This window comes from Anolis sagrei, chromosome 1 (genome assembly GCF_037176765.1).
Source record: "Anolis sagrei isolate rAnoSag1 chromosome 1, rAnoSag1.mat, whole genome shotgun sequence".
Lineage (NCBI taxonomy): Eukaryota > Metazoa > Chordata > Lepidosauria > Squamata > Dactyloidae > Anolis > Anolis sagrei.
Genome location: NC_090021.1, coordinates 242,420,227 through 242,440,484, shown reverse-complemented (window position 1 = coordinate 242,440,484; position 20,258 = coordinate 242,420,227). Strand labels below are relative to the sequence as shown.

Below are 20,258 nucleotides of genomic sequence, written 5' to 3'. Positions count from 1 at the left end.
GAATGGCAGGGAAAGCCTTTCATATTGCCAGAAGCTAATCCAGCAGCTTTTTCTGCCATTTCCCTCAGTCAACATCAGTACCTGAACACTAGGAAGAACTTCTTAACTGTGAGAGCTGTTCAGCTGTGGAACTCTCTGGCCCCGAGTGTGGTGGAGGCTCCTTCTTTGGAGGCTTTTAAACAGAGGCTGGATGGCCATCTATTGGGGGTGCTTTGAATGTGATTTTCCTTCTTCTTGGCAGGGGGTTGGACTGGATGGCCCACGAGGTCTCTTCCAACTCTGATTCTACTCCTGGAGCGATTTTACCTTTGACACCGGGTCTATGCCACTTTCAGCAAAGTCACACCAACCAACAAAACCAGAGACATTAACATATGTCAAAATGACACCTCTCTTTCATTAGCTAACCCAAACCAGGATGCCCTAAAACGTACAAGAGAAGGCAATATGGGGGGGGGGGGGGGGCGGGCGGACTATTATCTTGTGTAAGGTGTTTTCTTACCCAGTTTATAATGTTGTTTCCCTACACAAACAAATGTATTATAATTCAGCTTCACATTATGTGAATAAACACTTCGACGCAGTCAACATCTCACACTTTTATATAGAATACTAAACCAAATCCGATCTCATGTTCTTGATATTTCAGCTCACTTCATCTGACAATCTGCTTGGGAAACGAGTTGTTTGGCATCTCAGGAATAGGCAGAGCTGAGGCTACCACACTTTCTGATACCTATTTCTGTCACATCTTCTTTCTTGGTGGGGTGCTGGAGTGGGCTGAGATAACTCTCATCAAAGTTCTGAACTGATAATTTATAGGGTGTTGAAATTGGGCCAGTTTTCCACCTTGACTGAAGTATTTTGGAAAAGTTGGGACCGAAACAGAAATAATATCCTGACACTAAAAATACTAATTACTAGAGGATAGAATAATGTCAAAATAAAATAATCTCATTTCCTGTTCCGTTGCACTAATATTCTGCATGTCTGTATGCAAAAATATTGGTAAACCAAATGTTAAAACATCACTGTTTTTATTTCAAGGACATATGTAGTAGTTTCCTACCTTAGAAATAAGCCTCCATTCCTTTTGCTTCTTCAAAGCCACTGAAATTTATACTGCACTCATCGGCATCAGAAATTCTTTAGGGATTGAATTTTGATCAAAGTATACTTTATATTGCAAATCAAGAGCTTCTGAGACTACCATCCCACCCTGAGAACACCCTGATTTCATCTAATTTCAAAACTAAGCAGAAACATACTTGGCTTGAACTTGGATCAGAAAACACTTGGGACTTTCAAGGTTAAGGAAATCCCTGAAAATCAGTGTCAGTCAGAGTTGACAGCCCTGGACTTGATGGAGGAACAGACTGATTCAGTTTAAGACAGTTTGCTATATTCTTACGATATTCTTACACTAGGGTTGATTTGTGAAATTAAGGTACAATGATGGTTCTGAAGCCAAGAATGGAAGGGAGGAATGATTTTGCTCTTCTAGCCTTTTATTTTTCCATTAAAGATAACATGATTAGATTTATATATATTTTAAAAAAATTACAGTTATAATAATGAAATTTCATCATATAAGCTTGTGTTTCTTTCTTCTTGGTTTTACAAGTGAAATGACTACACATTACATATTGGAGTGTAGGCCTAAAGTACAGAATATTTCGTCTTCTTGTTCTGGTATTTTTCACATCAACATAACAAATACTGTACTTGGATTACTAATACTGCTTTAGCCACAGAAACTGTTACTTCACTTTAAGATGGAGAAAGATACACAACTTTGGTAATCAAGTCATTTATCCGAATTAAGACAGAATCTTCTGTGTTTTCTCTCTCTCAAAATAATGCCTATATGGCATTTTGGAGACAAAGTCCTTTGCATAAAGTACAATTACCCATATATACAGTTAATCATTCAGCTATATATTTAGAGTCCCATGTCTCTTTATGGATAAATCACATTTTTTCACACAGACACAAAAATGTACCAGTGAGGAGTCCACAGAAACAGTGTTGTCAGATGACATGACAGGAGAGCAACTCCCTCATGCTTCAGAGGATCAGACCAATGTTAAGGAGAAAGATGGCAAATCATCTCAACAGCACCTGCTATGTGACAAAACAAGCTTCAGATGATCTCATGTTTTTAACTACTCTTAACCCTGGGAGAACTTATGGCAGCTCAGTTTCCCCAGTGATCTTGTAGGAAAACCATCTTGGCCTTACTACTTTATCATTATGTGCCAGGGAATGTGTTGATACTGTAAATCTGGCTAGAGAAGTTGGCCAAAACCAACAACAAGTCCCCTGGGTTGTAATTCTAATCCAATACCCATATTAAAGAAAACCAGCTAATGCTGACAACTCTAGACTGCCTGGAGAGGTCTTGATCTGTGTTTGCTTTTTAAAAACCTGCTAATTCAAATATCAAATGAATTTATGATCAGCCCAACACAGTTTCTAATGTAATATTCTAGCCCATTTGAGCATCCCCCATGGCCTCTGTGCATACTGACTGCTTATTGCTTAGATGCTGTTCAGAGACATGTGACTGATGTCAGTCAAATAACAATTCTACTTATATTCTATTACATGATATGTTACAAATGGATATATCCGGTCAAGCAACAAATGCAGTGCACCATTACTAGGCTTTCTTAAAACAGAGCAGTGAATTCCTAATACAAAAAGTGCATTAGTGACATAACACAGTTGCTCCAATAATGACATCACTAACAATAATCACACTTGCTGAAGCCCACATTTTTTTCTGAATACTGCTAGAGTCCCCAGAATTGAAGCTGGCTAATGTGATCAAGAAAGTAATAAATGGGGAACCCAAAGTAGTGCCAAAAGCTGGGAGGGGCAGGTGTGTAAGATTTACAGATGCATAGGTTCCCTTGGAAAGTGTTAGTGTGCCAGAATGTGTCAAGTGATTCTTTTATTATTTGCAACCCAAGTGAATAGATGTTTAGATGGATCAACGAGAGTTTTGGAAAAACTCATAATATCCAAAGAACCAACCTGAATTTAAAACTTAAGAATTTAACAAAACAATTAAGTACTCTTTGGTAGTTCAGAACTTGGAAGTGGTGGAATTTCAAGCTTTTAAAGCAATAGGTTTGAAGATATTAAACTATGCATCATAATATGTGCCTATTTATGTTCTTCAGAAAGCAAGTGCTCACACGCCTCTCCAGAAAAAGGGACTTTAGTGACAACTAAACAGAGTAGTGATAGAGACAGTCCTGCAAATATTCTGAAAATTTCCCTTATACACCTTTTGGAGCCAGGTAAAGCGGACAAACACACCAGCATGACAAGGTGACCAAATACACATCCGCTGAACAGAATTGCTGAAACAATTGTGTTTTTTTAAAAAAAGTAAAACAAAACAAAAACATTTGCCAAAATGTACAGAGTACAACTGATCTGACATACTCAAGACCTGCCAGCCTCTTTCCACCAGAAATACAAGACCATTTCTCCCCCTGTGTTTATGCGAGTTTATGACACAGATTATCTTTTATTTCACATCAAGGGGGTCATTCAAGGCAGGGATGTGAATGTGGTGGGAGTTAATTTTACAGACACGGGTGTATCAAATGTTTCTTGAGCAGGACAAGGACAACGTAACACTGAGAACCATCCTGAATTGTGAACTGTTCAGAACTGTTCTGAGAGAAGTTCACATAACCTTCGGGAAACAGTTTCTTTACTTGTTCGTAACGTTAATCTGTACATCTGAAAGAAAAGAGGACAACTTTTCAAGGACTGCTATAAAGTCTGTTTATAACAAAAAAAATAACACATTTATACAGGTTCAGATTTGGATGGAAGTCAACAGTGTCTTTTGGCACACAGTAAGTATGCAGAATTGTTAAAAGTTTGCTTTCAGGCCGTTGCGATTTTCTTTTAAAAAGTTAGGACGACTGGGAGAACAGGATCAAGTCTTGAGAGGAGGTTAGCAGAACAAAGGCTATTTCTTCGAAGCAACTTAAGAAATATTTTTCCACTTCTTAAATTGGAGGGAAAAAACAATCAGTTAAAGATATTGATAAATTTCTTTATGTGCTTAATGTGGATTTCTTTATCAACCTAATTCTGCTTCCTCTTCCTCTAAAAACAGCCTGGAAATTTGATGTAAGGAAAAATGTACAGCTTTGTGATAGAACTCTGTTTTGGTAGTAAGAGTCATTAGTAGTAGAAAAGTATTTAAGACAGCTAGAATATATTTTTAAAGAACATTAAGGATACTTTAAAAACATAATCTGTATAATTTATATATTTTAAAAAGGGTTTCATTAGACATTTCTAATGTAATTTTCAGAAAAGGACTGAAAGGCTCCCACCCATGCCATTCTATGAACCATTATCTGCCCTAACATTGATATTTTTACCAATGAGTCAATTAATGATAACGACTTGAACAATCTTGATTATTACTAATTTATGGCAGTGAATTGATTTTCCAATTTGTTCGTTTATCAAATGAACATTCAAATTTAATGTTCCAAGTTCTATTCTAGAGCCACAAAACAAAATAGCTGAAAATGTAATTCTATTTTAATTTAGTGTTGCAAGAAAGCATTATATATTCCTTTATATAAACCATTATATATTCCTAGTATAACATTAGTTGCTACATGCTAACACCACAGAAGAGTTCTGTCTGCATAAAATAACATGGAAGAATTTTTAAAAAAATAGGAAAATGTAGCATTTTCACACCTGTAAGCGCTTAGTAATTAAACTAGAAGCCAATACCTGTGCCTGTAGGTTGGGCTCAAGTCGCATCAAACATCCAATCTGGCTTGATTTTGTATGTATTATACCAGCTCCTACAAAATTAGCAGGATTGGGATCCACATCTTCAAGTAAAGCTGTGCCAAAGCCAATGATCTATAACACAAGATCCAATATAATATTTCAACTGGAGACCAAACAACAAAATGCTGATGGGGAACAGGAAGAAAGTGGACCAGACAAAAACTCAGTGATAGGCTTGAAACACACCATAAGGAAACACAGATAAATGTATTTCCGTACTCTTCCTCACTGGACTACCTCAATATATATCTCAGTGGGGATTTCTGTAGTAAGAGTGACCAAGTGTCTGTGTGAGGCACTGTTCCACATCTTAGAGCAACGGTTGGCAAAGTGTAGCCTAAATTCTCTCTTTCTCTCTCTCTATATATATGGATAGGTAGGTAGGTAGGTAGGTAGGTAGGAAGGTGGATGGATGGGGGGGGGGGGATATGTGGCTATCTACTGCTGTCCAGAGGAAGGTATGTGGAGTCCCCAGAACTCTCAAAGTTTCCAAGTCATATATATTGAATTTAATGGTTCTTGTCTTAGAAGTTCCTGTTTTCATTATTAGCTAGGTTTATGGTGGTTTTTAACTTTTCCAATGACATTCTTTGCTGTGAAAGGAACCTTTGCCTTTGGGGAAATGGGGGACTGTTAGAATCTTTAATATTTTAAGGGCAGGAAAACTTCCACATACAGTGGTCAGTATCAGGGCCTTTTCTGTCCATTTTTACTTCTCAACACACAGTGTCTTGACTATCTTCCTCCCCGCCCCCTTCCCGCAGCATTGCCCTTGCAAGAATACAGGCAGTGCCCGAATTACCAACATCCAACTTTTAACTCACTCATAGTTAAGAACACGGGTGACACAACAGGAAGTGAGAGAAATCTACCTCTCGGAATCCACTCCTTAGTTATCATGGGGAAAAGGGTTACCCTCTGAAATTTTATCCCCAATCCTTGTTTCCACAACAAGCCAAATTTTCCAAATCCCAAAAGTAAGGACAGAAAGTGAGGTGAAATGTTCCGAACAGGGGCAAAGAAAGCAAAGCAAACACCACAGGAGTGTGAACTCTTCCCTATGCTATCCAAAGCATGCATATCTATCTATCTATCTATCTATCTATCTATCTATCTATCTAGAGAGAGAGAGAGAGAGAGAGAGAGAGAGTTTCACTTCAAAAATGTCCCTGTTCTGACTTACATACAAATTCAACTTAAGAAAAAAACCACAGAACTGATCTTGTTTGTAACTTGGGGGCTGCTTGTAATATGTTTTGATATAATATCCTTCTTTGGAGAAGTGCTCTAGTGCAAATTTATTCCAGAGATCCCTAGGTCACTATGGCAAGCAGTAACAAAATTAGTTTTAAAAGAAAGTGGAGAGAGAAGAAACCTTTGCTAGAAAGCCATTGCAAATACAGTACACACACACACCCCATCCCCATTCCGAAAGTTAAAAGGTTTAGCCGTCAGTCCAAAACTACTGGTTTCTTCATCCTTATTTCTGTCTTCCATCTGACTCCTGAAAATTTGTTGAAAACTTCATTTTGGAACTTCAAGTCCAACATTAGTTTGGACATATTGTATGTAACTGTGAATGTTTTATTCTGATTCATCTAACATTTAACTGCTATGCCAATTATGGGTAGGATACAACTGCTTAAGAGAAAAAAGAGAAAGCTGTGCCTACCTTTGCCTTTGTAATTTCTGTATCCAATGGATGGTTTGCTTTGAAGATGTTCTGCATTTCTTGTTGAGGGCTGTGGTGTAATATCAAGGTTGAAACAGTTAATCTTTATGGTTCTTTTATAGTATTTAGAAAAAGATGAGGTAGGAGAGATTTTACATGGAGGCAGACAGGTGTAGCATGTGCAAATGTACCAATACAGACTTGGAACACTTTCACATCTCCAAAAAGCATGGCCATCACATAATCATGGGAATTGTAGTGCAAATATCTGGAGGACTAAGGAGTTCCCGAAGTTCCCCCTTATATTCATAATGTAATTCACTGGGAAACAAACACAATGTTGATGCTACTATTTTTTGCCACCCAGCCCACTGCTTTACTGATCATATTAGTCCGAGTTTTTAATAGTGGCATTGGATCTCATCAAGCTTCTTTGAACAATATGAAATTAAGTTCTCCAGAAATGTGCATTTGTGTGAAAGGTGCTAAATATACCAAGGTGTAATGACTGCACATATTAGTTTTGAGGCTGGAAATACAAATAAAAGGCCGACTCTAGTACAAGAGAAGGAAGTATGCAGTCCCATAGATGACAGTGGACTGTAACTCCCAGCTTTCTCCACCGCTGCCTAAGAGGCTATCAGTTATAGTTTGATAATATCTAGAGATCTGCATGATTCCCATCCTTACTCTTGGCAAAGGAACATGGTATATACAAATAAAGATTGTACAGGATTTGAGTCATCTGACCTGCTCAGCTGTTTCCACCGTTGGAAAAAGTCTTGAGAGCCCATTTCTGTAGGCTGGAAAAACTTGTTCAGTGTGATAGGTAGCTTCACAGAGACATTTTGCAATGCCCCACCATATCTGAAAATGACAGCAAATGACCACAATTTAAAATAATGGAATTTTGGCCATCATCAGATAGCACCTTTCTCTCTCTTTTATTTAGGCAGAAGTATGCTGAATCCAAACCAATTCATCATCTAAATATTACAGTTCTCCCATCCTTTTTGCTTTCACACTCCCCTAGAAAGATAACCCTACTGAAATACAAACACACACAGGACCAAATTAAGAGTGATACCTGAACTGAATATTCAGGACAGGGGCTTCCATGAAGTCTGATATGCATTCAATGTTTACTATTTGCTGCACTTGAGCACCTCCTTCCACAGTGGGATCAACTGGTTTTGTTTGCAGATTCAGGCGTGACATATTAAGGAAACAAGCATTTTCAGCAGGTTGCAAAGTATGTCAGATTTAGTCAGCTTACAGAATGAAAGCAAGTGCATCAACATATGAAAGATAAACTAGATGCAGGATTCATGCCATTTGTGTAAACAGAGATTATTAGGGAGAAGGAAGGAAAATTTAACTCTTCCTTGCATCTTCTCTGATCCACCCAAAAACTATTATGCCTTTCCTAATCAGAAGTACTGTTTCTTTTGATGGAGATAACATCCATTTTCATCAGAGGCCCTCACTACAAAAATGGGGAGAGGTTAAATATTCCCTTTGCACCTCCTTTGGTTCCCTTGTGCTGGCTATTTATAAAGCACAAATGAATATCAGATGCATGCACTTAATTCCACATTTTGATTTTCCTTGCACTCTTAAGAATTTTACAACATATTCATTATAAGATATATGATTTAACACTAGTGGCATAACAGATTTCTTAAAACAATTATGTGGCCAACTCCAATTGTTAATCCCAGCTAGAGTAGAATCAATGGAAACATGGCAGATGAGGACTTATGTTTGTGTCATTGATTCAATCATTCAAATTCCAGATGGGACTATTTACGTGTAAATATTCCTATATAATTTCAAACATCACTTCCCCAATCTGGTAAAATGCAAGCTATTTGAAGAATAAATCAATTTTTTATTTTTATATATTTAAATTAGGACTCTCATCTTTGCAATGGTTTCCAAGCAAAGTAGGAACACATTCTTTCTAAAGGCTTAACACAGAACTAAAACAAAACAAGACAAAAATGAGCACACAGACACATTGTGGATCTTCTTTTCAAGATTAACTGTGATTCACAACTTTCTTCACTATGCTCATCTCAGACACATAGTAAACATCTTGGCCCAATGACCTCCCATTTTTCTTCTACCCCAATGTTCCTGTACATTTGTTTTCATACTCAAGAACAAAATACAGCTCTCCAACAGGGACTTCTGGCATGAGCTGGTCCATGAGGTCATGAAGAGTTGGAAGTGACTGAATGACTAAACAACAACAAAACAGCTCTCCTATTGGGAAAATTAAATAGCAAAGGATATATGACTGAAGATCTTCTGAACAGATTAGGGTGGGAGAAAAATTTAAAAATTGTGTTGATGTCTTGTTACCATAAAATATGAACATCCGACCTGGAAAGAAAGAGACAATAATTTGATCAAGCAATTCAGCTTACCACCAAAGCCCATTCCTAAAAGAGGAAACATGAGTTTTAATACAAGTGTTGCATGCATTAGCTCGGGGGGAGGAGACAGTTTTATTAACATCATGAGTTGCGCAGGAGATTTCTTGCTGCCCACAGATTGTCTCCTCTGGTAGGTAATCTGGATATCCATAGTGGTACCCCCATCCCCCAGACTGAAACTGCTGCTGTTAAATGCCAGGGATCTACCTGGACTCAGGGATTGATCCTGGATAAACAAGCTGACCTGGTGTGTATTACCAAGACCTGGTTGGACGAAGCTGGGGAGGGGGAGGTTAATCTCTCCCAGCTTTGTCCACCTGATTTCACAGTAAAGCAGCATGCTAGGCCTGGGAGGTGGGGAAGAGGGGTTTTAGTGGTCTATTGGGATTCCATCTTTATGACCAGATGCCCCGTCTTGCAGTTGGCTGAGTTTAGGTGTGTTGATTTAAAGGTGGGCAGATGGGACATAATAGGGATTCTGTTGGTGTACCACCCACACCGGTGTTCAGCAGTCTCCCTACTTAAGTTAGCTGGGCTGGTCTATGTGTTGGAGTCCCACCAGCTGGGGGATTTCAATGTCCATGCCAAGATCAACTTGTCGGGAGTGGCTCAGGATTTCATGGCTGCCATGATAACCATGGGGCTGTACCAGGTCATATCTGGCCTCACCCATGTGGCTGGACACACATTGGACTTGATCTTCTGTATGGGAGGGAATGATGTTGGTGGTGGAGTGGACAAATTATCTATAGTTCCATGTCATGGACCGACCATTATCTGATCAGGTATAGACTAACTGCAGCTCTGAACCTCCACAGGCGTGGGGGACCAATTAAAATGGTTCCCTCAGGAGGCTTATGGATCCAGATGGATTCCTGATGGCTTGTGGGGATTTTTCTGCCACTATGAAAGGTGATTTGCTTGAAGCTCTGGCAGAAAGAGGCCCGCCAGGTTTGTCGTGAGGCAGATCAGGGTATGGGGTGGCAACCTGTGTTAGATGGGGTTACACTCCCCCTGAAAACACAGGTCCACAGCTTGGGGATCTACCTGGACTCATTATTAAGCCTGGAGGCCCACGTGTCGGCAGTGGTCAAGTGGGCCTCTGCACAATTAAAACTGCGACTGTACCTTGAGAAGTCAGACTTGGCCATGGTGGTCCACACATTAGTTACATCCCACCTAGACTACTATAACGGGCTCTACGTGGGGCTGCTCCTGAAGAGTGCCTGGAAACTTAAATTAGTTCAAAGAGCTGCAGCCAGGCTACTCACAGGTGCTGGACCCAGAGAGCATACCACCCCCTGCTACAGCACTGGCTGCCAATATGTTTCTGAACCCGATTCAAGGTGCTGGTTTTTACCTTTAATGCCCTAAACGGTTCAGGTCTAAATTATCTATCTGACCGCATCTCCTCATACCTACCTGCCCGATCGCTAAGATCATCTGGAGAAGCCCTACTCTCACTACTGCCACTATCTCAAATGCAGTTGGCGGTGGCAAGAGAGAGGGCCTTCTCGGTGGCCACCCGACCCGTTGGAACTCCCTCCCCAAGGAGATGAAAACAGCCCCTTCCTTGTCATCCTTTAAAAAACAAGTCAGAACCTTCCTGTTTAAGCAAGCCTTCAGGGATGAAAGGGCTGAAAGCCACTGATTTGTGAATTTTCCTGATAAAATTGAATGAAAGTAAACAATTTTGCTAGATTATATCTTGTTTTTGCAAAAAGGAGAAGAGACAAAATTAAGTTTGGGAAAACATTTTTCTAGTTTGGTAAAAAACATTTTGTGTACATTCTGCCTCTTTATACCTGTCAGTGTTGTTTATTTAAAGGAGAAAGTGGAATAATTGTCCCTCCTGGTTCTTTGAAAGTATAGTCATGTGCACCTTAGTATATCATTCGCATACAATGTGACAAATGGGCATTAGCAAATCACTGGTTTGCAGCTCCTGTAGAGTTGCAAACCAGTAAGAGAGCTAAAGGCATAATACTGGCTTGAAAGTATTAGTAGGAGAAAGAGGACAATTGTAGCAGGGTTCCAGCAGGATCCACAACTCAAAGAACAGTGCCTCCCCCTCAAATCTACTGCCAAGAGCAGAACCCATCATTATCAAATATGGAAAACATTCTTTAGAAGCCCAGTTAAACATATATTATGTATGGAAGTTGCCCAAGACATCCTGGCTGCATATGAAGCATGCTGAGGAGAGAAGAAGGTGTACTCCAGCACCAAACATCTTAAGCAACAAGTGGAAGGAGGAAGAGAGGAGTACAAAAGGGAAGAGCTTACATTTCCATTTAATAACCCAATGGCCCTTCTGAAATCTCTAAAGCTTTTTGAATCTTCAGAAGAAGGATAAAGGAAAATATTAGGAATCCATGAAGCTTTATTTTGGAATGAGAAATTACTGGATATACATCCTTGGAGATCCTAATAACACTCTTCTTAAAAACAGGCCTAAAGAAACAAATAGAACACAGTTTATTCCTGGTGCTATTCTTACCCAAGTTCTGTCGAAACTCAGATTTCAGACCTATTTGTAGCAATTGATTCTCAAACAAGACTCCATTATTTTTGCAGACGAACCTAGAGAGAAAAGAGTAATTACACTATAAGAATTATGTTTGGACATACTATGTTTTGTGAGTAAACTTGTCATTACTGCCTTAGGGTGAAATAACAGACATACATCCAGGAATATTAGAATATATGAAAAAAGAACAAAGAGAGACTGCAGAACAAATCAAAACAAATGTTTTAGCTGTAGTTCAAATGTTCTTTCAAATATAAGCCTTCTTTTTGAACTATTCAAGCTGTTTTAGTAATGCGATGCTTCAAAAGCACTTTAAGAAACCACACAATACATTTTATATGTATCTTATAATGATCAGGCAGCTGGTTAGATCTTCAAAGAAGCAACTGATAACAGAAAAAATGGTATTGTAATAATAATAATAATAATAATAATAATACACTTTAACAATAACAACAACACTTGATTTATATACTGTCCTATCTCCTCAAAGGGACTCAGGGCAGTGAACAACAAAATCAGCAAACATTCAATGCCATACAGCAAACATAAATAAATACCCATCCCACTAAATCCCAATAGTTCTATTAAATATATAGGACATGATAAAGTGTTCTGCAATATTTATTAACCACATCTGAGTAACATGTCACTTGTCTGCGATTAAATATTGTCTTCCTAAATATCTATCTTATTGGCACAGTGTGTTTTACTGTCCTAAAGAACTATTTCACACTAGTTCAAAAGCATTACTAATCAAAAGACACACTTGATTAGAAGACAGGAGTCCAATGCATTTCATATTGTGATTGAACAACGCAAAAGGCAGAAAATTTGTACATCCAAATATACTAGGTAAGTTGAATACAGGTATTGTAGTAGAGTCTGCTGGCAACATTACAACTGATAGTAGGAGTAATAGAGGAGGGAAACGAGGTGCCCAGGTGTTAGATGAAGAGCAGCAAAGGAAGAGAATCTGGGAGATACTTATGTCACCCACAGATGAAGAATCCTTCAAAGGTTTCTCTGAGAGTGAAATGAGTGAGGAGGAGGAAGGAGATGGGAGTAGAGGTATTAAAAGGGTTACTCGGGAGCAAGAGTCAGACGAGGAGCGTCAGAGAAAGAGGATCCGGGATATACTTACTGCTCCCACTGAGGAAGAGGATTTCATGGGCTTTACTGGAAGAAATGGGTTTGGGAGTAGTGGGGATGAAGAGGAACCATTGGATTTGACACAAGTTCAGGAGATCAGGAATGTGTGTACGCAACCCACGTCCAGTGACACCTTTGAGGGATTTTCTGGTGGGGATTGGCAATCTGGTGATACCATGGAATCGTGGGGAGATCTAAGTCTTGACAAAAGGTGGAAGAGTTGGAGGGATGGGCGTTGGCGTTCAGCTGTAGAGGCTAAGCCAGCTGACAGCGATGAGGATGGGGTGGAGGGGAACTCATCAACGGATGATGAGTTGTAAGATAAATGAAGGCACTGTTGTGATAGAACTTTGCAGTAGGCAAAGTGTTGGATTCTTGCCTTGGGTCTTGTCACTGCCGCTTCTCTTGTTGGGCTTGGGTCCTGGAACTGAAGGTTGCTGTTTTCTTCGTGTACCAACCAGCTTGGATTCTCGTAAGTGTGGATTTCCCCTCTCCTTGACCTTCTGACGACGACACTGCCTTTTGGACTTTGGAATCTTCATGTGGGACTTCTTCGACTTTGGACTGCTTTTGGACGACGGTTTCTCTTCACAGCTCTTTGTTTGACCATTATCTTTGAACTGTGTGATTTTGGTGTGTTTTGAAGGAACTCTTGTTTAATCCGGATTTTTTGCCCGTTTAATCTGGTTTATTTTCCAAGTTAATTTTTCAAGCTGCAAATTGCTGCAAACTTTGAGTTTTGACCAGAGGCACTGAAGCAAGTGTCTCTGAGTCCTGTTTACTTTGATTTAATAAACTGTTGTTTTGAATATACTCCTGTGTCTGGCTCTTTAAGGCATCTGGGTTCTGACAACAGGGAATACAAAATGATATAAGCAATATGAATTAGTAGATAGAATATAGTCTGTGGATCTGGAAGACTAATGATATGTCCTTGGACAAGGCAAACAGCCTCAGCTTCTCGTTCCTAGGTGACTGGAGCATGGGAAATGTGGTGGCCTAGCTCCCATGACTCTTCTAAGGGCAGACAGCATACACTACTTTTTTTTCATTTGTTACTAGCCATCCCTTGCCATGCGTTACTGTGGCCCAGTCTGTGTATATGTGCTTTGTGTGTGTATATGTGTGTATATGTATATATGTGTGTGGTTTTGCACATGCGTTGTAATGTATGTTTTATTTTTTGGCTTTTAAAGTCCCTTCCACTGTGTTTTTCAGTGTTTTTTTATAAGTAAAGGACACTTGTTGGCCTAATATGTGTATTGTGTCCAAATTTGATATCAATTCATCCAGTGGTTTTTGTGTAATGTTAATCCCACAAACGAACATTACATTTTTATTTTTATAGATATAAACAATAGTTGGTAAAATCAGTATGTTAGGGAGAATTGGTAAGTGATCATTAATACTTCTTAAGTTATTTAGTTACTACCTTTCTTTGAAGAAAGTGTTCAACAGAATACCTTCGCCTTGTAAAAACCAAAATCACTTCAACAGTGCAAAGTTTTTCAAAGAGGCAGACCACATCTCCAAAATACTGCATGGTTAACTGGATGGCCCAGGAGGTCTCTTCCAACTCTATGATTCTATGACCATAATATTACACCTGATTCATTTTGAGATGGTTATGTGAACTGAAAGAACCTTTCCAGGAAAGTTCAAAATAACTGCATGTGGGTGTCTTCTATAATATTTGAGCTGTGATGGCTCATTCATATTTGTAAGCTGATGCTGGATATTGCAGTGCGTTTTGAGAGCAGCTACATATAAATATAAACAACTTTGATTCTATGATGACTGAAATCAGAATGCATTTCAGGAGACCCAACAGTTTCCCAGTAATCTAAGTATCTGTTCCTTGAAGTCCGAGTGTCCAACTAATCCCAGTAACATATTCCTCTTGCAGGAACTTCCATGTAGTCCTTATAAATACGTATTATCTTAAAAACAATTTCCATAATTTTCAACAATCTTATAAAACTGGGTTGTTCCTTCAATATTTTCCCATCTTTAAGCAGCGTACATTTTTCTGATTGAATTAAAGAACTGCATCAACACCTTATATATGGGTCAGTTGCTTGGTATATACTACTTCATCATACCTGCTCTGATACAGATACTGTTTACTCATTTGAGATCCTGTGGGTTTTGTTAAAAAAGTAAATGCTGTAAGCAACTGCTGACTCCTGCAAGGTTTTAGTATTGCTTACTTGTGAAAATGCTCATCAGCATCATGCACAGCATCAGCTGGTTCCTCAGAAACTACCTGCTCACTGGAAGTCAGGTCAGGACTAAATGCAAGCAGCAGAAGAAAGCGGCACAGAAAGAGAGAAAGAGTTGGGAGGTGTTAGCAGAAAATTTAGGGTTAACCCTATGCCTACTCAATTAAAGCATTTTCAGATGTAAATTATAAGAACCTATATGCAGCATTTAGCTTTCATCTATCACCATTCACAATATCCTCCAAAATGTTGTAGCACAAAGACGCTGAAAAGACATTTACAAGTGATCTGTTTTCTTGACCCCAAATCCTCTTTGGTGGATATTATGTATAAGTGTTTCATACATGTATTGAACAGGCTTTTTCTTTACGGTTTGCCTATTCATTGTGTTTCAACACTATGGTATTCAATTTAATTATGGCTATAATTTTAATGTACCCTTGCTTTGAAGATACAATTCAAAGGAGTGCTGTAATCCTAAAAAATTACAACCATCTAGAATACAAGTAAATTAAAGAATATTTTACAAACCCTTCCAGTTACTCAGGTACCATAATAGAAAGAAAAGAAGGTGATGCCATGCTGTGTCTAATAAGAGAAGTTAAACAGGATTTCCTTGGGCTATTCTCCGAAGAAAACATGTGCCTGACTAAGACTTCCAAATCTAGCTTCCAAAGTTATCTCATAAACCTAGAACTTTCGAACAACGACATCCCTACTCAAGATAATACTAATATCTTAAAAACTACATTGAAACCTAAAAGAAATGTAACATATTAAAAGCCAAGAATCTTGTGGCCTTTCATTACCATTATCCACTTATCTGTGTTAGAATGCCCATCTCACCTCCCTATACGACTGTTTCTTAAATAACCACTGTTACAATCATCACCAATAGTTGCTCCTTTTGTATTTCTATTTACACATCCCAAACCATTTGCTTGAGTATCTGCCTACTCAAGTGTCAAACCATGTATCTGATAAATTGAGTGGCAATCTTAACCAAATTATTTTGAGTAGCATTTAAGATGCCACAAAACTCTTTGTTACTTTTGCTGTATGAGTGTAAAGAGTGTTCCCCCATCCACCCAAAAATTGAAATAATAAAATGACAAGAAAAAATACTGCTGTTTTGATTATCCTCACATTTGCAATTTTGAAGTTTTCATTAACTCGAATTCTGATTAAACAGTGAGTTAGCTTCATTTTTGTACATAAAGTTATCCTAGGACAAGGTAGTCAACTAATGCCTGGTGAGTCAGCCTGAACCCTCCAGGCATTTTTATCTGCTTTATAACCCTATAAATCTTAAGCACCAAGATATGACATAGAGACTTAGTCACCCAGTTTCATACACAGATAGAAGGCTTTTTACACATAAAAACAATATGCCAAATCTTTGATGTGGAATTTCATATATGACATGAATGCAATATAGGAAGCACAACTATGTATATATAGTCCTGGCCAAATGCGCATACTCTTTAATGGGGAAGTTACAGCTATAGGCAGATGGTGCTGCCTTTATTGTGGAACTGGACTCTCCCATATCATATCATTCCAGTACTCAGGCTACCAAGACAACAGCAAGCAACCAGTCCTATTACAGGGAACCATCAAGTAGATAGTATTTCAAATGACAGATTCAGTGAAATGTGCAAGGATTACATCAGGAAGTGGCTAAGAAAAAGGGGAAGGTGGATGGGGTGAGGAGAAAAATTACCTCAAATATAACTGAAAGACTTCCTACGCACCTTGCAAAGTTGTCTTCAGAACCGGGAGCGAGAGATGCAGGATTAGCAGAAGTATCTGAAAACACGTCGACCAACAAGCTGCCACTAGACGATGGGGCTGGAACTGAATTTGTAACTGGGGCTGCACCCAGGCCTAGAAGGTCTGCGGAAGGAGATGGTGTTGACTGTAAAACACAATAAATAAATATTTTACAGTACTATTAAGAGGTTCAAAATGATGTTCATTAAGTAGAGTAGCATTGATCTGGCACTTTCATTTTTGAATTAAGTGCTAACAACCCACCCAACAAGTTGGCTTCTTGGCAGCCAGTTCCAACAAACTCTAGTGCAAGATATCACAACAAACACAAACAGCAACAGAAAACTAAAATCAAAGAAAAGCAGTTATTTGAAGAGAGTAGCCTGGGGAAGAAAATTCTACTGAGATGGTTGAGTTTATGTCAGTCCAATGCCATTTAAATTACAATGTGGAAGACTATGGACTGCGGTGTCTATTAACAGATCTCCTCTGGACAGTGTGTATCTATATGCATGCACACCTACCTGCATCCTCTATATTTAAATAAAAACAACAAACATCCACTAAAATTAACTTTAAATCTAAAATAAGGAATTCCCTTAAATAAAACTGAATTGATATAATACAAATCAAGCATGCTGAAAAAAGTCTGCTCAATCTTGCTTTTTCTTTAATATAAACCTGTTCAATATTTTGTCAATATAAGACCCACCAAGCAAAGTTATTACAAAAATGTCTTCCGCACAACAGGATCCAATGCAAAATAGTTTCAAAAACATTTGATACTTATTCTTAACTTTTTACACACACACACACACAAACAAACAAACAAACACACACACACACACACCCCATATATCAGGCATAGACAGGATATCACAAGACATTTAGAAAAAAATGGGGAAAAAACATAGAGGGAAGGGAGGATATTTAAAAACAGAAGAAGACACCCCATCACAAAACATTTAAAAGTCGAATAAAATAATCAGATTATTTTCAAGATTGCAGGGCAGCTAGGATTTTTAAAACAAAAGATCTTTTGAAATATATACAAAGGAACACAACTTTGTAACTCACCTTTTCTCTCTAAAAAAGGCTCAAAGCAGCTTACAATAAAACAAATACAATACACAATCTAAAACCTAAAAATATACAAACACTAAAATAGAATTAAACATTAACAATATTAAAAAATACACAGTAAAACCCTTAAAAGCGATTAAAAACCTATACTTAGTTAAAACCACAGCACCCTCAATATCTTCAATGATCAAAATAAAACACACACAGACTGTATTCTGCCTGCTTATGCCATTAACTGGATGCTGTTCAATTCTTCCTTTTACTAGATATTTAGACTGCAGAAGAAATATTGGTCTGCTGCTCAAAGATACATACCGCAGTGCTGGCATTTACAAGTGTAGCTTCCGTGCTGCCATTCATATCAGAGTTTCTCTCCTTTTTTGTCTCTTCCAAATCAGTAACTGTGTTGGGACCTTTCTTCTTCTTGAGCTTGGCCAGAATGGATGACTCTCTCTCTGGAAATGGAGGCATCTCTTCTAGTACTGTTGCCTTATAAGAGAAACAATCTATATAAAACCAAGGCACGTCCACTTGAGAAAGAAAAGAGGAACATTAAAGTATGGTTTAAATTAATTCATTTATGTGCTGCAGTCAAGAATGCGGCACTCTCTGAACCACCACTCAAACAAATTATGGCTATTTTTAAGAGTTAAATTTTATGTTATTTCTTGGCTGCAAGATTTATAACTACAAAGTACTGTTTTCATGTTCTGTCATGCATACATACCAGGATATCAGTACTTGCAATTGTACTGAGCCTCAAGTATTCAACAGCCCTCTGCTGTAGCTCTACATCAGCATTTTTTAGCTGACTGTCACTTCGTAGTACATCTTGAATTGTAGTTTTTATCTCAGGAAACAGATTTACAAATTTGATGTAGGTTGATAGAAGCAGTGCTCTTGTTGGAACACTACACAGGTGAAACTTTGAGTGCAGCAGGTTGAATTGGATCAGAGGACTGGGGAGCAACAGGAAAAAACAGCACAACGCAAGTATTATTACTCAATGATGTGATGAGGGAGAAATCAAATCATGAGTTCAGTATTAAAACCCCAAGCTTAAATATTGACAAAATTATTTTTCTGCTGCTTTAGGATTCTGTATTCGGAAGGGTTCAGCAGTATTAATTTTAATACAGGGAAGGGCAACTGAAGGCCCACCTGCTTGATCAAGGTCTCTTCTTTCCATGTAACTTTCACTCCAAATTTCCACTCCATTGCAGAGGAAGAGAACTAATGCTACCAATGAGTATTTCTGAAAATCAAAAATTGTATATATGTGTGAAGGACTTGGATGTACATTACGTGGAATGAATGCTTTTGAACTATTTGTAAATGTGCATGCTGGCAAATGTGTGTGAATGTGTACATATTGTTACTGTAAATGACCCTATTGTGACCAGTCCCTTATTTATCCCTCCTTAAAGAGTATGCTTTTACCTTGATCTTGGATCCCCGGCAATCAGATTTCCAAATTCTCCCAAGATATAGCCACCTACTTTTACTAAGTTCTCATGACAGGCTGGTGCTTGAAGGGCCTGTTGAAAGAACCGTTTAGAATCCATCAAAAGAGTGGCAAGATCCAAAGTGTGAACAAAAAAAGTAGTATTATTGAAACAACGTGATATTTTATTTCTAACTGTATTCTCTCCTCAGACTCAGGAAAGTGTTTTACTATCATCAATATGTTTACAATTCAGAGCCACTAGTTAAGAAAATGTATATACTGTTGCCAAATTTTCTCAAACCCCAACATTGAGCTAAGGAGACCCCATTTGAAGTCAAGACCCAGAATTTAAGTAGCAGTGGTCTAGAGCATCAGAACAACACTTAGAAATGAGATTGTGTGTAAAATGAGACCATTGGTGTACTGTACAGCCACTGTATCAACAATTGATGTTGGAAATAGCAACCTTCTACAAGTTATTCACTATGTATATAATTGTGATTGCTTATTATATTGTATTTATATATTGATATGCAATTTTCTCTTAACTCTATGTTGTTTGAGGTTGTGTGAGGCACTGTAGATCATGTGATCAGATCTGGGACTATTCAGACTGAGACTCCATTTTAGTAGCACAGTTTATGAAGTCAGCAGTGTTAGTATGCAGTTGGTAGTGTCAGTATGCTGTAGTGTATAGTCAGTCTTTATTGAGTCAATTTCTGTAATGTATTAGGCTGAAGAGAGTGTTAGTTTGTATGCAACAAACAAGAGACTAAAACATGATGTTTTAGGGAACTTACTGTTTAAACTCTCAACCAATAAGAAAAGTACCTGTGTGCTGAATACATGAAGTTTGTAAGTAAATCAATGAAGACTACCTATTTTTGGTCTCTTGAGAGACCAAATATATTTTATGGGAGAGTAGATGATTTTGGGCAACTGCAATAACACTTCTGAAGATCTGCTATATATTTTGTGCATTGGCATATCTTTGTTCCTAACAGTTCAGAAAGATAAATAAATAAATAAATAAATAACTGAGAAACATAATTTGCCTTGCATGAATACTGATGGATATTTACCACTAAGGAGA

The 20,258-nt window shown here is 38.2% G+C and overlaps 1 protein-coding gene across 2 annotated transcripts in view; it reads right to left on the bottom strand.

Annotated features, from left to right (window-relative positions):
• Positions 1–1,020: 1,020 nt before the first annotated feature.
• AP2A2 (adaptor related protein complex 2 subunit alpha 2) overlaps positions 1,021–20,258 on the bottom strand; it is an 82,712-nt gene continuing 63,474 nt past the window's right edge. The window contains exons 12-23 of one of the 2 annotated variants that reach the window (XM_060769023.2): positions 19,159–19,256; positions 18,446–18,677; positions 18,034–18,207; positions 16,617–16,780; positions 14,851–14,931; positions 11,459–11,541; positions 8,816–8,905; positions 7,605–7,728; positions 7,268–7,384; positions 6,518–6,587; positions 4,783–4,917; positions 1,021–3,759 (exon numbers count right to left, since the gene is read on the bottom strand). In XM_060769023.2, coding sequence (XP_060625006.1) covers positions 3,682–3,759; positions 4,783–4,917; positions 6,518–6,587; positions 7,268–7,384; positions 7,605–7,728; positions 8,816–8,905; positions 11,459–11,541; positions 14,851–14,931; positions 16,617–16,780; positions 18,034–18,207; positions 18,446–18,677; positions 19,159–19,256 — 1,446 coding nt within the window. In that variant the 3' untranslated portion in view covers positions 1,021–3,681. The remainder of the gene's footprint in view (positions 3,760–4,782; positions 4,918–6,517; positions 6,588–7,267; positions 7,385–7,604; positions 7,729–8,815; positions 8,906–11,458; positions 11,542–14,850; positions 14,932–16,616; positions 16,781–18,033; positions 18,208–18,445; positions 18,678–19,158; positions 19,257–20,258) is intronic. The other variant, XM_060769032.2, reaches the window with a different exon arrangement.